General features: G+C 42.1%; 1 protein-coding gene across 4 annotated transcripts in view; it reads right to left on the bottom strand.

Annotated features, from left to right (window-relative positions):
• LOC108442036 (protein sidekick-2-like) overlaps positions 1 to 12,500 on the bottom strand; it is a 511,936-nt gene that overhangs the window by 46,901 nt on the left and 452,535 nt on the right. For all 4 annotated transcript variants that reach the window (XM_037544393.1, XM_037544391.1, XM_037544392.1 and 1 more), the window contains exons 22-29: positions 10,764 to 10,885; positions 8,524 to 8,633; positions 7,414 to 7,564; positions 7,035 to 7,272; positions 4,348 to 4,463; positions 3,802 to 3,991; positions 3,029 to 3,127; positions 1 to 44 (exon numbers count right to left, since the gene is read on the bottom strand). The exon at positions 1 to 44 is cut by the window's left edge and continues 151 nt beyond it. In XM_037544393.1, the coding sequence (XP_037400290.1) occupies positions 1 to 44; positions 3,029 to 3,127; positions 3,802 to 3,991; positions 4,348 to 4,463; positions 7,035 to 7,272; positions 7,414 to 7,564; positions 8,524 to 8,633; positions 10,764 to 10,885 (1,070 nt within the window). The remainder of the gene's footprint in view (positions 45 to 3,028; positions 3,128 to 3,801; positions 3,992 to 4,347; positions 4,464 to 7,034; positions 7,273 to 7,413; positions 7,565 to 8,523; positions 8,634 to 10,763; positions 10,886 to 12,500) is intronic.

Raw genomic sequence — 12,500 nt, forward strand, 5'->3', positions numbered from 1 at the left:
CGTGTTGCTGTTGGTGGAATTCAGCCGATACGTGATCTGATAGGCTGGAGAGGAAACAGATCAGAAACACAGTTTTCATTACAGACATATTATCAATAACATGGAGTATTTAAAACATTGAAGAAGTTATGAAGTTCTCATCATATTTAGATGCTCTTTGGCTGCTGCCTGACACAGAACATCTAATTTAGGGAGTCGTTGTGCTCATACAATGGCAATTCACTGAGTAACTGCACTGTGTTATGGTTAATATCATATTTTATCAGCGTTGTCGTTCACAGTAGATTGCAAAGTAGAATGTAAAGAAAAAAGTAAAGCACTGAAGCCGTAAAACATCGTTTCAATCCTATGTGTTTAGTATTTGCAGTTTCCTTCACTAAAAAAGTAGTTCCAGCAGCTTAGAGCAAAGAGAACATTCTTATTACTTAGTAAACAGTGGTCAGTGAAATGAAAAAAACATGAATGCACTGTTATTAATTATAAAAACACAAGAACTTCCAACCAATCAATTTGTATGACCAGGACAACCCAGCTGTCTTTACATGAAAAGATTTTTGCCAATCTGATTGAATACATGCCTTCTGCCCGATGACTGCTGGGATAGGCTCCAGCACCCCCCGTAACCCTGAGGGAGAAGCGGCTTAGAAAATGTGTGTGTGTGTGTGTGTGTGTGTGTGACTGAATACATTCTGTTTACAGATTAAGACTGAGGTGTTTATTCTCACTCCACTCAACGCTCTGATGGTGCGTGGTGGTTGGTTAGTGTAGTGCTTAACACCTTTGCCTTTCACACTGTAGACTGGGGTTCAAGCACCCTACAGTATACCAATAAGAGTCCTTGGGCAAGACTCCTAACACCACCTTGGCCTACCTGTGTAAAAATGATCAAATTGTAAAGTCGCTCTGGATAAGAGCGTCAGCCAAATACCATAAATGTAAATGATGAACATCTCCATTTACAGGCTCACTACAGGTAATCAGATCCAAAATTACACAAACGCGTAGAGAACCGCTTAGTGTTGACGTTACCATGACAACCAGCATCACATGAGTCAGAGTCAGATGAGCAGCAGTGAGCAGTGCTTGTGTTTTTAATGACTTTAAAATTACAGCAGATTCAGAAAAGAATTTGCTCAACATGTACTTAACAAAGAAGAGGTGAGAGGAAGACGTCATGTCCTGCAACATTCTGGGACCATCTGTTGACTATTTTTAAGTCTTTCAAAGCTCAAAGCATAAACATCTTACATGTCCAAACGTAATTAAACTTTCTGATTGGAAATGTAATCAGATACAGGGATTTACACGGATATTATACTTCTATTTAGTGGAATATTTACAGGATTACCCACCTCACTCAATCGGATGGAAATTGCATTTGGAATGGCAATTAGACCAGCCTATTCCAGTTGAGCCATTAGTCTGATTATTAACGGGTTATTGGGTTGCATGTGAATGTGACTAGAGTCATTAAACTGGCATGCTTCGGCAAGTATATGTGCGTGTAACATCTGCACTTTATCCCAGTTTCCCAAAACCTGGGTCATTCTACAGAAACATCTATTTTTGTGTCCTTAGTGTTTAAAGATATACTACACTTAAAAACCTGTTAAGGTTATAATTTATTTACATTTTCAAATAAAGCAATAAGTTACACCTTCTTGATCCTCAATTTAGCAATATTGGTTATTAAATCAATTATCTAGAACTCCAAGCACCACACAAGAGCTCATCCTCACAGTCATGTGTGAAGGCTAAGGTCATATTTTGAGGTAAAAAGCATGTTTTCTGCTACTTTAACTACAATAATCTATACATGGCTATGAAATATATAAATGAAATGACAAAGAAAACAAAAGCCAAATAAATATTATAAAATATATAATGAAAGTTGTGGCCCCCAGGAGTCGTGTCACTGGTATTACTGCATAATAAAATCTCTTATTTTGAAATAAAAGTCACACCGATGACGTCACTCGACTCCCTTTCACCTGTTTTCTGAGGATCTATGAAGAGAAGCTCGTGGTGAGTCCACTGTGTCTCTCAGTTCTCAGAGATCTTCTCATTCAGCTCATGATCTCATATGAAGCTTTTAGCTGACGTCACCGGTGTGACCGACTTTATTCTGAGGTCATTGTGAAAAAAATTGAACACAAATGGATTAAATTCCATATTTTAGTGGACGTTCCCTGATGGACAGTCTGTGGTTTGATGTTCTGTAAAATGCATTGTTCATTAAAAACGTCTCTGGTGTTTCCTTTATTATGAGGAACACCAATGACAGTCAGTAACACCAGTAACTCCTATGGAGAGGCAGGAAAGTGGACGTTTCTCCAGAATGACCCTGCTAATAATAAAAGAAAAGAAACCACCCAGCACTAACTAGAAGAGAAAGAAACAAAATAATCAAAATCATCCATGATATGCCACAATAATGAACCTCAAATCCTCAAATACTGAACATCACCTCGTGCCACCATGCTGATGAGGAATGCGGTCGGTTCGCAGCCCAAATGAATTCATTATTTTTATTTGGTCCTGTTTAATTATACTTTATTTTAGGCACTCTTAGTTTATTCACTTATTTTACTGTTTTCAGTTTTTTTTTTTTTACAAAAAACTGTGAATTGTGGCTGAGGAGGACGGGAGCTCCAGCTGCGGAGAAAAGAACTCAAGACTCTAAAGTGGCAAATTAAAGTGCGAGACCGGCGGATCCAGCGCAGTAAACAGAAAACCCGCTCATGATGTCTCCCGTTTTGCTGGCGCGACTGATCTACATGGATTCCAAATGAGCTATTAGGATTACTCGGCTTATTAACGGATTATGAGGCTGCATGTAAATGTGGCCGATGTTGTAAAAATGTATACACCACAAAATCATCTCTTCTCCGCACGTTTACGTGAGTAACTGAGGTGGCATCACTTAGAATTTGAATTTTCCGAACTAATTACTTCTTTATTAATGTAAAACGTTGCACAGACATGTAACCTCTCTCGCTCTCTCACTCTCCCATGCACACACACTCACCGAGAATGATGCCGTTGGGCTGAGCTGGAGATTGCCAGATGAGTCTAACAGAAGTGGTTCGGACCTCCGGGAACAGAATGCCAACAGGAGGTCCAGGCACTGAGAGAGACAGTGAGAAAAACACAGGCTTTCAGGTTGATCTTGCGTGTATTTAATGTTTACAAAATTCCATCGGAATATTTTCCCACAATCCCGTATAATGGAACACTGACATACAGACAGGTCAGTATGTTTGTGTTCTTAAAATTGCAATACAGCCCTGCGGTAAAGTGCTATAAGGTATGTATCACAATATTGTGAAGTACTGCGGCACAGCCCTTTAATAAAGTACAGAACAGTGACATATTTCAGTACAATATTGTTAAGTACTGAAGCAAAGTATTGAGGAGGATTACAGCTAAGTGTTGTAAAATATTGCAGTATTGCAGTAATAAACTGTGAAGTACTACAGTAAGGTATTGTGAAGTACTGAAATACATTACTGTAAAATACTGCAGTGTGATAATGTAAAATACTGCAGTCAATACTGTAAGGTTTGCACTGCAGTGTTATAAAGTACTGCTGGTGGAACAGGGAGACAGTATTGCAGAAAAATACTGTAGCACAGCATTTCAAAATATCACAATAAAGTATTGGGAAGTACAATATTGTAAAGCATTGCAGTGAAATGTATCAAAGTATTTTAAAATATTGTAAAATACTGCAGTATAATATATCAGTGGTTTGCGGTACAGACATGACATTGATGATGCTGCCATGGCTGCCGTGCCTACCATCATCGAGGGTGCGCTCGAGGATGGGAGGGGAGCTGGGCCGCCCGTCTCCGATGCGCGTGAAGGCCAGAACCTGGATCTCATACAGAACATACTTCCCTAAACCGGTCAGTTGAACGCTGTGGGTGGAGTTTCCCTCCACCGTCCAAAACTGCAGAGAAGAGTCTGAATCCTTCTCCTTATATACCACCTAAAAGAGGGAGGGAGAGGGAGAGAGAGAGAGAGAGAGAGAGAGAGAGAGAGAGAGAGAAACAGAGATAAACAGAAAGAGAAATGATTTAGCTTATCTGATATGTGTCTAAATCCAAAGACAATATATTCCATCTGATCAGGATCAAATCAGCTTTATAAAAAAATCTACATAGATGAAACACTGCGCTGTACATGTAACAATTTTGCGCTTATTTGCTTCTTTGTTTACTAACTCTCTTAACACTCTATCAATGTTATTAATAAAAGAATTATGAATATCTTTATTGTGTTTCTCATAAGCTTTTATTTTCCATTTTTGTGATATCATAGCACACTTTTTCCAGCATGGCTGACCTTATAGCCGAGGATGAGGCCATTTCTGTCTGGCTCCGGAACCTCAAACCAGCGCACCAGGATACTGCTGGAGGTCGTAGCAAAGGCTGAGACATTTGTGGGTCCACAAGAGGGAACTGAAGGAGAGAGAGAGAGAAGAGAGAGAGAGAGAGAGAGAGAGAGAGAAAGAGAAAGAGAGAGAGAGAGAAAGAGAGAAGCTTTAATGTGTGTGTGGGATTTGCTCTGCTAAATGAAAAATGCTGGAGTTCTGTACACACACTCCATGTGTTCTTAATTTTCTCACTCACACACACACACACACACACACACACACACACACAGGTCCGTTCCTAATGACATCTCTCCAGAAATTTGGAATGTCTGACAGAATCCGTATGGAGAGAGTGATGAGAGAGAAGATTTTACTCCCCACTAACCTCCACTGAAATTCTCCAAACTCACTAAACACAGGACATACCACAGACACACAGACAGGATCTGAGCTAAGGATACACACATTATTTAAAACAGTTTTAACTGTTATTTTTCTATATATTTCATTTAAATCATTCTTCAATCATAATTAAATGAATATTGAAACCTTCTGACAGGATTGAGTCCGGACTTCTTTATATTAACAATTTTAAATTACAAAACTGTAAAATGTGTTTCTTTTTGCAAAACAAGCCTGTAAACATTACAATACCTTTTTATTAAATACACAACTCCTGACCCTGTTACAGACTCGCACTCCACTCCTGTTACTCCTTTCTCTGCCTGTTACCCTGCCCTGTCCTACCCTGCTTTTACCCATCACCCCACTGTTACTGCAGTCCTACTCATTACCGCACACCTCCCCCATTATCTGACGGTTACTCCACTCCCACTCCCCTTTAACCCACTCTTGCTTCCTTCCTACTGTGTTACCACTGTCCTATCCAAGTCATCCCACTCCTACCTGTCATCCCAGTCCTCCCCATGTTACTCATTCTTACTTCTCTTCTACCACTGTTATTCAGCTCCAACCTAGGTCACCCCATTCCTAACCCTGTTAATTGACTACTAACCCACTACCTGACTCCCACCTGTAATTCTACTCTTACCTTATTCCTACATGTTATCTTACTCCAATGCCTATTACCCCACTTCTGCCCTTACCCACTCTACCCTACTCTTTCCCATGTTACAGCATATCTACCCTTGTTACGCCCCACCGACCCACGTTACCCCCCGTTATCCCACCCCTGTTACTCCACTGCTGTTCTACTTTGTGAGCTCACATCAATGCCTCTTACACCACTATTACCCTGTTACACCACCTCTATCGCTCTCCTTCCCATGTTACCTCACTTGTACCGTTACCTCAGTCCAACACCTGTTTCCCCACTTCTACCCATAGCTCGTGTTACCCCACTACTATGCATGTTACCTAACTCTTACCTTGTTTCTACCCCATTATCCCACTTCTCCATCTACCACCCATAGGTAGCCCAGTTCCCCATCTCTTACCCATAGGTACTCCAGTTGCCCATCTCTTACCCATAGGTACTCCAATTCCCCATCTCCTACCCATAGGTACTCCAGTTCCCCATCTCCTACCCATAGGTACTCCAGTTCCCCATCTCCTACCCATAGGTACTCCAGGTACCCATCTAATACCCATAGGTACTCCAGGTACCCATCTACTACCCAAAGGTACTCCAGTTACCCAACTCCTGACCATAGGATTAGGGTTAGGGTACTCCATCTCCTACCCATAGGGTTTGGATTCTCCAGTTAGCCATAGGTACTCCAATTACCCATCTACTACCCATAGGTACTCCCTTTACTCATCTGCTACCCATAGAGTTAGGGTACTTAAGTTAAACGTAGGTACTCCAGTTACCAGTCACTTAACCACAGGTACGCCAGTTTTCCATCTCCTACCCATAGGTACTCCAGTTCCCCATCTCCTACCCATAGGTACTCCAGTTCCCCATCTCCTACCCATAGGTACTCCATTTCCCCGTCTCCTACCCATAGTTACTCCAGTTCAACATCTCCTACCCATAGGTACTCCAGGTACCCATCTAGTATCCATAGGTACTCCAGGTACCCATCTACGACCCAAAGATACTCCAGTTACCCAACTTCTAACCATAGATACTTCAGTTACCCAACTCCTGACCATAGGGTTAGGGTTAGGGTACTCCATGTCCTACCCATAGGGTTTGGATTCTCCAGTTAACCATAGGAACTCCAATTACCCATCTACTAACCATAGGTACTCCCTTTACTTATCTGCTATCCATAGAGTTAGGGTACGTCAGTTACACATAGGTACTCCAGTTATCAATCTCTTAACCAAAGGTACGCCAGTTTCCCATCTACTACCCATAGGTACTCCAGGTACCCACCTAACCGACCCCTGACCATAGGTATTTCAGTTACCCATCTCCTGCATGTTATCCAACTCTTAGCCCAATCCAACCCTTAAGAAGCCCTGTTAACAACTCCTTCCCATAGGTTCTCCTGTTACCCACCTCTTACCAATAGATACTTCCTGTTATCCAACTCCTACCTCTGTTACCGCATGTGATAACACACACTCTTTGTTACACTGATACTAACCAAACATAAGGGCTTGACACAGAGACTGAATGAAAAGTTAAAAAGGAAATAAATAATTTTTTAAAAGGTGGTTGTAACCAACAATTTTAACCTCTTACCCGACTCTCTGGTACGCCCTCGTACAGGCTGGCTCCATGGTCCGGCTCCGATGCCATTTACAGCCTGAACTTTGACCTCATATTCAGTCCATTCCTCCAAGTCCTCTATTGTGAACTCCCGCTCCAACCGGTCAGGGATCAGGTGGATTAGAGCTTTGGCTTGGGGGCTGGTCCTGCTGTACTGAACCCTGTAGCCAACTGACTCTGGATTGCCATTATATTCCCACTCCGGCAGGGGCTGGACACACACCAAGAGATACACAGTAAGAGGGGTGTGTTTGGAGTGAGCCAAAATTAGCTCTTTCATTTTCTATTTTATAAAGACTTAAATTGAGAACACACAGGCACATAAATTAAATAACAAGATGGTAAGCCATACCACCCATCGGAGCCACAGGCTGGTCTCACTGGCTGTCCGCAGGGTCACATTGACTGGTGCCATGTCAGGTGGGGCCTGCAGGGTTTGGATCTTTCTAGATGGTTGGCTGGGAGGGCTGGTGCCCACAATGTTCACCTGACGCATACGGAACCTAGAAGTGGCATTGCAGTCATTAAGCAGCAGGAGAAGACTCCCTAATTAAACCCTATTTTTGTGCATCTGTTTATAATAGGCAGCCCACTAATGAGCAGGTGTACAAAAGTAGCATTGCTTTTCACTGCAAAAGTGCTTGTGAAATTATTGGTTTGGTATTTCTAGAAGTATCAGAATCTTTTTACTTGCTACATACAAAATGTATATCTATAAAGATATGTACTGTACATTGTAGATGTATATACACTAGAGACTGTAGTAAAGGTGTGGTACCAGTAGATGGTGAAGGGGCCGAAGTAAAGGTGTGGTACCTGTAGATGGTGTAGGGGCTGTAGTAAAGTTGTGGTACCTGTAGACGGTGTAGGGGTTGTAGTAAAGGTGTGGTACCTGTAGATGGTGAAGGGGCCGAAGTAAAGGTGTGGTACCTGTAGATGGTGTAGGGGCTGTAGTAAAGTTGTGGTACCTATAGACGGTGTAGGGGTTGTAGTAAAGGTGTGGTACCTGTAGATGGTGAAGGGGCTGAAGTAAAGGTGTGGTACCTGTAGATGGTGTAGGGGCTGTAGTAAAGTTGTGGTACCTGTAGACGATGTAGGGGTTGTAGTAAAGGTTTGGTACATGTAGATGGTGAAGGGGCTGAAGTAAAGGTGTGGTACCTGTAGATGGTGTAGGGGCTGTAGTAAAGGTGTGGTACCTATAGACGGTGTAGGGGTTGTAGTAAAGGTGTGGTACCTGTAGATGGTGAAGGGGCTGAAGTAAAGGTGTGGTACCTGTACATGGTGTAGGGGCTGTAGTAAAGGTGTGGTACCTATAGACGGTGTAGGGGTTGTGGTAAAGGTGTGGTACCTGTAGATGTTGTAGGGGCTGTAGTAAAGGTGTGGTACCTGTAGAAGGTGTAGGGGTTGTGGTAAAGGTGTGGTACCTGTACATGTTGTAGGGGCTGTAGTAAAGGTGTGGTACCTGTAGAAGGTGTACGGGTTTAGAGCGGGCACTTCCAGAGAGCGGGCATCAGGTTCATTAGCCAGCTGGTGTACCATCACCCAGTCTTCATTGTCTCCCACTACACTGATCTGAGAACAGAATACAGGATCAGTGGTCTTACTACAGTAACAGGGCTGATCTGGGATCAGCATTATGTCTCATATCCTCATAAAGCGGATCCTTATTCAGCGCTCAGGGACCCTCGGCCAGTTCACTTTTTAGCTTTATTCACCATGTTGATTTAGCATGAGCTCCAGAACCAGCAGACTACAGGTGCCCCTGCCAGGAAACCAAGGAACAATATCAAGAACACAATCACAATCTAGTGAGAGAAGGACAGCGGTCCATTAGCAGAGGGAAGAGGAGTGAAGGTACTTGGTGAAGAGGAACAGCCGGAGTCAGAGACAGAGAAATGAAAGCTCCAGCAGGACCTGTTATCAGACTGAGCTTCAGCACCAGTTCAGCGAGTCAACACCAGGAACTGTAACATTTCTTGCAAAGCAGGAAGATTCTCAAAATTTTTATCTCTCAGAGCATCACTGACTAAACTGCCGGGACAACGTCTGTGGAATTTCCTTCGCACACAATGTCACCACTAATGCTAACAGGTCCAGGCTCAATAGATCACTGCAGTAACATCATCCAGGGACATGACTCTGATCTGACAGGGTAGAAATCTGGGGCCGGATTCACGAAAATGTCTTAAGAAAGAAAATCTTCTTAAATGTGTGTTTTTTCTTAACTTCATCCTTAAGAAAAAAGGCATGAAAAAATGTTCTTCTTTAGATCAAATTTTAAGGATTCCCTTATTCTTTTCTAAACTCTACATAGAAGCTTTTGTAAGTATAATTTTAAGGCCTCCTGAGTGATGCAACGGTCTAAGCGTTGGCGCTGTGATCAGATCACAAGTTCGATCCCTGGTGATGCTACAGCCATCTGTGTCCGGGAGTCCCAGACAGCACAACTGGCCTCGTTAACTGGGTGGGTAGGATGGCCCCCCTTCTCCCCCCATCCTCAGCGTGGACGTCTGTTAGCTGATGTAACATCTGGTGGTTGGCGCATTCCTCTGAGCGCGTTTGGCTGTCCAATGATGTTGCGTGAGCGGCAGTTCGAAAAGAAGTGGTGGTGCTTCACAGGTCTCGGAGGAAGCCTGTGTTTTCCTTCGTCCCCCTAGTGTTGACAGTATTGTGTGATTGGGGAAGTCCTAACTAGCGGGTGGAATTGTAGACGATTAAATTGGGGGGAAAATTGGTTAAAAATCCCCCTAAAAAAGTGGTACTATGTTCTTAGATGTGTTCTTAACCTTCCGACAGCCTTTCCAATATGGACATTTTTCCTGTCGGCTGTTTCTTCCACCATCACATCTAATTTTTGTTTGCTCATTTTTATTTTTCCTCCACTGAGCAGATTCAGCTAAATAATGGAAGTGACAGTTAATACAACTTCAGAATGTATCTCGTGTTTAGGGTAAGCTATAAAATGCATTGTAGCCAACACTCTTAAAAAAGATCCTTGGTAAAGAAAATGGTTCTATACAGAACCTTGAACACTCAAAGAATACTCTGCATGCCTAAAAGGTTCTCTGCATGGTGAAATGATTCTTGACATTGAAGGAGAATGTGCTCTATGTATATGGTTTCAGACAGAACCTTTTCCAAAAGGGTTCTATATTGCACCAAAAAGGCTTCTTTGATTGTGACCATGTCAGTCTTGTAACAATAGAAGAATTTTCAGTGGTACATGGAACCATATACGACACATTTTCAGCCAATCGGAAGATCTTTGAGTGCTCATGGTTCTATACAGAACCATTTTCTTTCCTAAAGAACCATATTTCCCATTATGAGAACATTACATTATTTTGACAGTTTACATTTTTCGTTCATCAAGGTACAAACAGCGTAAATGTTCCCTCAAAGGTCCAGGAGTGGTTTTAAGGTCGGATTGTGAAGTTTAAGTCAGTTTCTCCAGGTTAAAAGTTGGTATTTGTTCCTTTTCATAACCGAATGTTTTAAAACAGAGCAGTAGAGTAAAAGCCTGGAGGCGAGGCGGGGTGTGTGGAGTCAGTACAGCTTAGAACATCATTTCAGTGGATGATGGTTCAGTTATGTTCCCTGACTAAAGGTGCTGGGATGAACCTTCGAGGGTCAAAGACAGTTTAGCTTTATTTCTAAGAGTGTAGTAAAAGTTAAAATAAGTGTCATCTGAGTGGGACTGACCTGTGCCTCCACCTGCCAGCGGGATATGGAGGTTTTTCCGTCGTATCCGGGTTTAAACTGCAGCGTGACAGAGCGGGGGCCGATGTTGGAGATCGCTAGATTAGTCGGGGGTCCGGGGAGCTCTACAGAGAAGCAAACAGAACATGATGATTATGATATATTATTGTATTAGTTACTGACTCGAGTCTACTCTCTTAAAAAGACGGCTCGTCAGGTAAAGACAGCGGTTCTATATAGAACCATGAACACTCAAATAACCATTTGCATAACTGAATGGTTCTTGGATCGTGAAATGGTTCCTCAGATTGACGTTGTATATGTTTCTAAATGCAATCTTTTTGAAAAGAGTTCTATATAGCACCAAAAAGGGTTCTGCTATTGGTCTAAGGTGTCAAGCTTGTAACAATAAAAGAACCCTTTTTGGTGCTATATAGAACCCCATTCAAAAAGATTCCATCTAGAATCATGTACAGTGCAACCTCCATGCAACATTTTTGATGCAAAGAACCCTTTAATCATACAAAGCCTTCTTCTACATAGAACCATGACCACTCAAAGAACCCTGGGCATACTGCATGGTGAAATGGTTCTTCAGGTTGGCTGAAAACGTGTCGTATATGGTTCCATATACCACTGAAAATGGTTCTTCTATTATTTCAAGACTGAACAACAGAAGAACCTTTTTCGGTGCGATATAGAACCCTTTTCAAAAAAGGTTCTGCTGGGAACCATATACATAGAGCACATTCTCCTTCAATGTGAAGAATCGTTTCACTATGCAAAGAACCTTTTAGGCATGCAAGGCGTTCTTGGATATATAGAACCATTTTCTTTATTAAGGAACCCTTAAAGAACCATATTAAGTGTGTACTTAATCACTTAAGCACCACAAATAGTTCCAATGCCAAGCTTGTGACAACTGTGGAACATTTTCTCCATCAATCCGAAGAACCATTTCACCATGCAAAGAACATGAGCATGCAAAGGGTTCTTTGAGCGTTTATAGAAGCATTTTCTTTGCAAAAGAACCCTTTAAGAAGAGCGAGAGAGTTAAAGAAAGAACCGGTCTCTAGTGAAGGTGAGAAACCTGTGGAGTGCTGCAGTGCCATCTGGAGGCCATAAGATGTACTGCAGTAAAGTCTTTATATAATCAACCTTCCTGTATGTGATATCAGAGCTACTTAAAATACTAACAACTAAAATGAGGTTGTGTCTAATGTCTCGGTAGCTAGCTGGCTAACTTTCCCGTTCCACCTTAAACAGTCCAGCAGTCCGGATGCCTGAAGCGCCAGAATGTAACTGCTGCTCCATTTAAGGTGGAACGGGAAAATTTGAACAAGAATCTGTCAAATATCTGACTTCAGCTTCCAGTGTGGCGTTTTTGGGTTTTATACATCTTTATTTACCATTTAGCTGCACAGCGTGTTGTTATTGTTATTGTTATTGTGCCCGTCACAAAATGCTGACCTAAACGTCTGTTTGATGATGTTTTGATCTGGGTTATTTGGGTTCATTTTGGGAGATCACACAGATTTTTTTATCCTGTATGAATCAAATCAAATTACACATACAGACTCTGAAACTGTTATGTGTGGGCGGAGCAAGAGATGTAGCCTTGTGATTGGTCAGGGGATTGCCTATGTAAGCGTTACCCATGATTAGGGCTGCCCAGTTTCATTGAGAGGTGAGAAATATGGTGAAATATATTGGTCATTTATTGGTCACTGGAATGGTATT

Source organism: Pygocentrus nattereri, chromosome 13, assembly GCF_015220715.1.
Source record: "Pygocentrus nattereri isolate fPygNat1 chromosome 13, fPygNat1.pri, whole genome shotgun sequence".
NCBI lineage: Eukaryota > Metazoa > Chordata > Actinopteri > Characiformes > Serrasalmidae > Pygocentrus > Pygocentrus nattereri.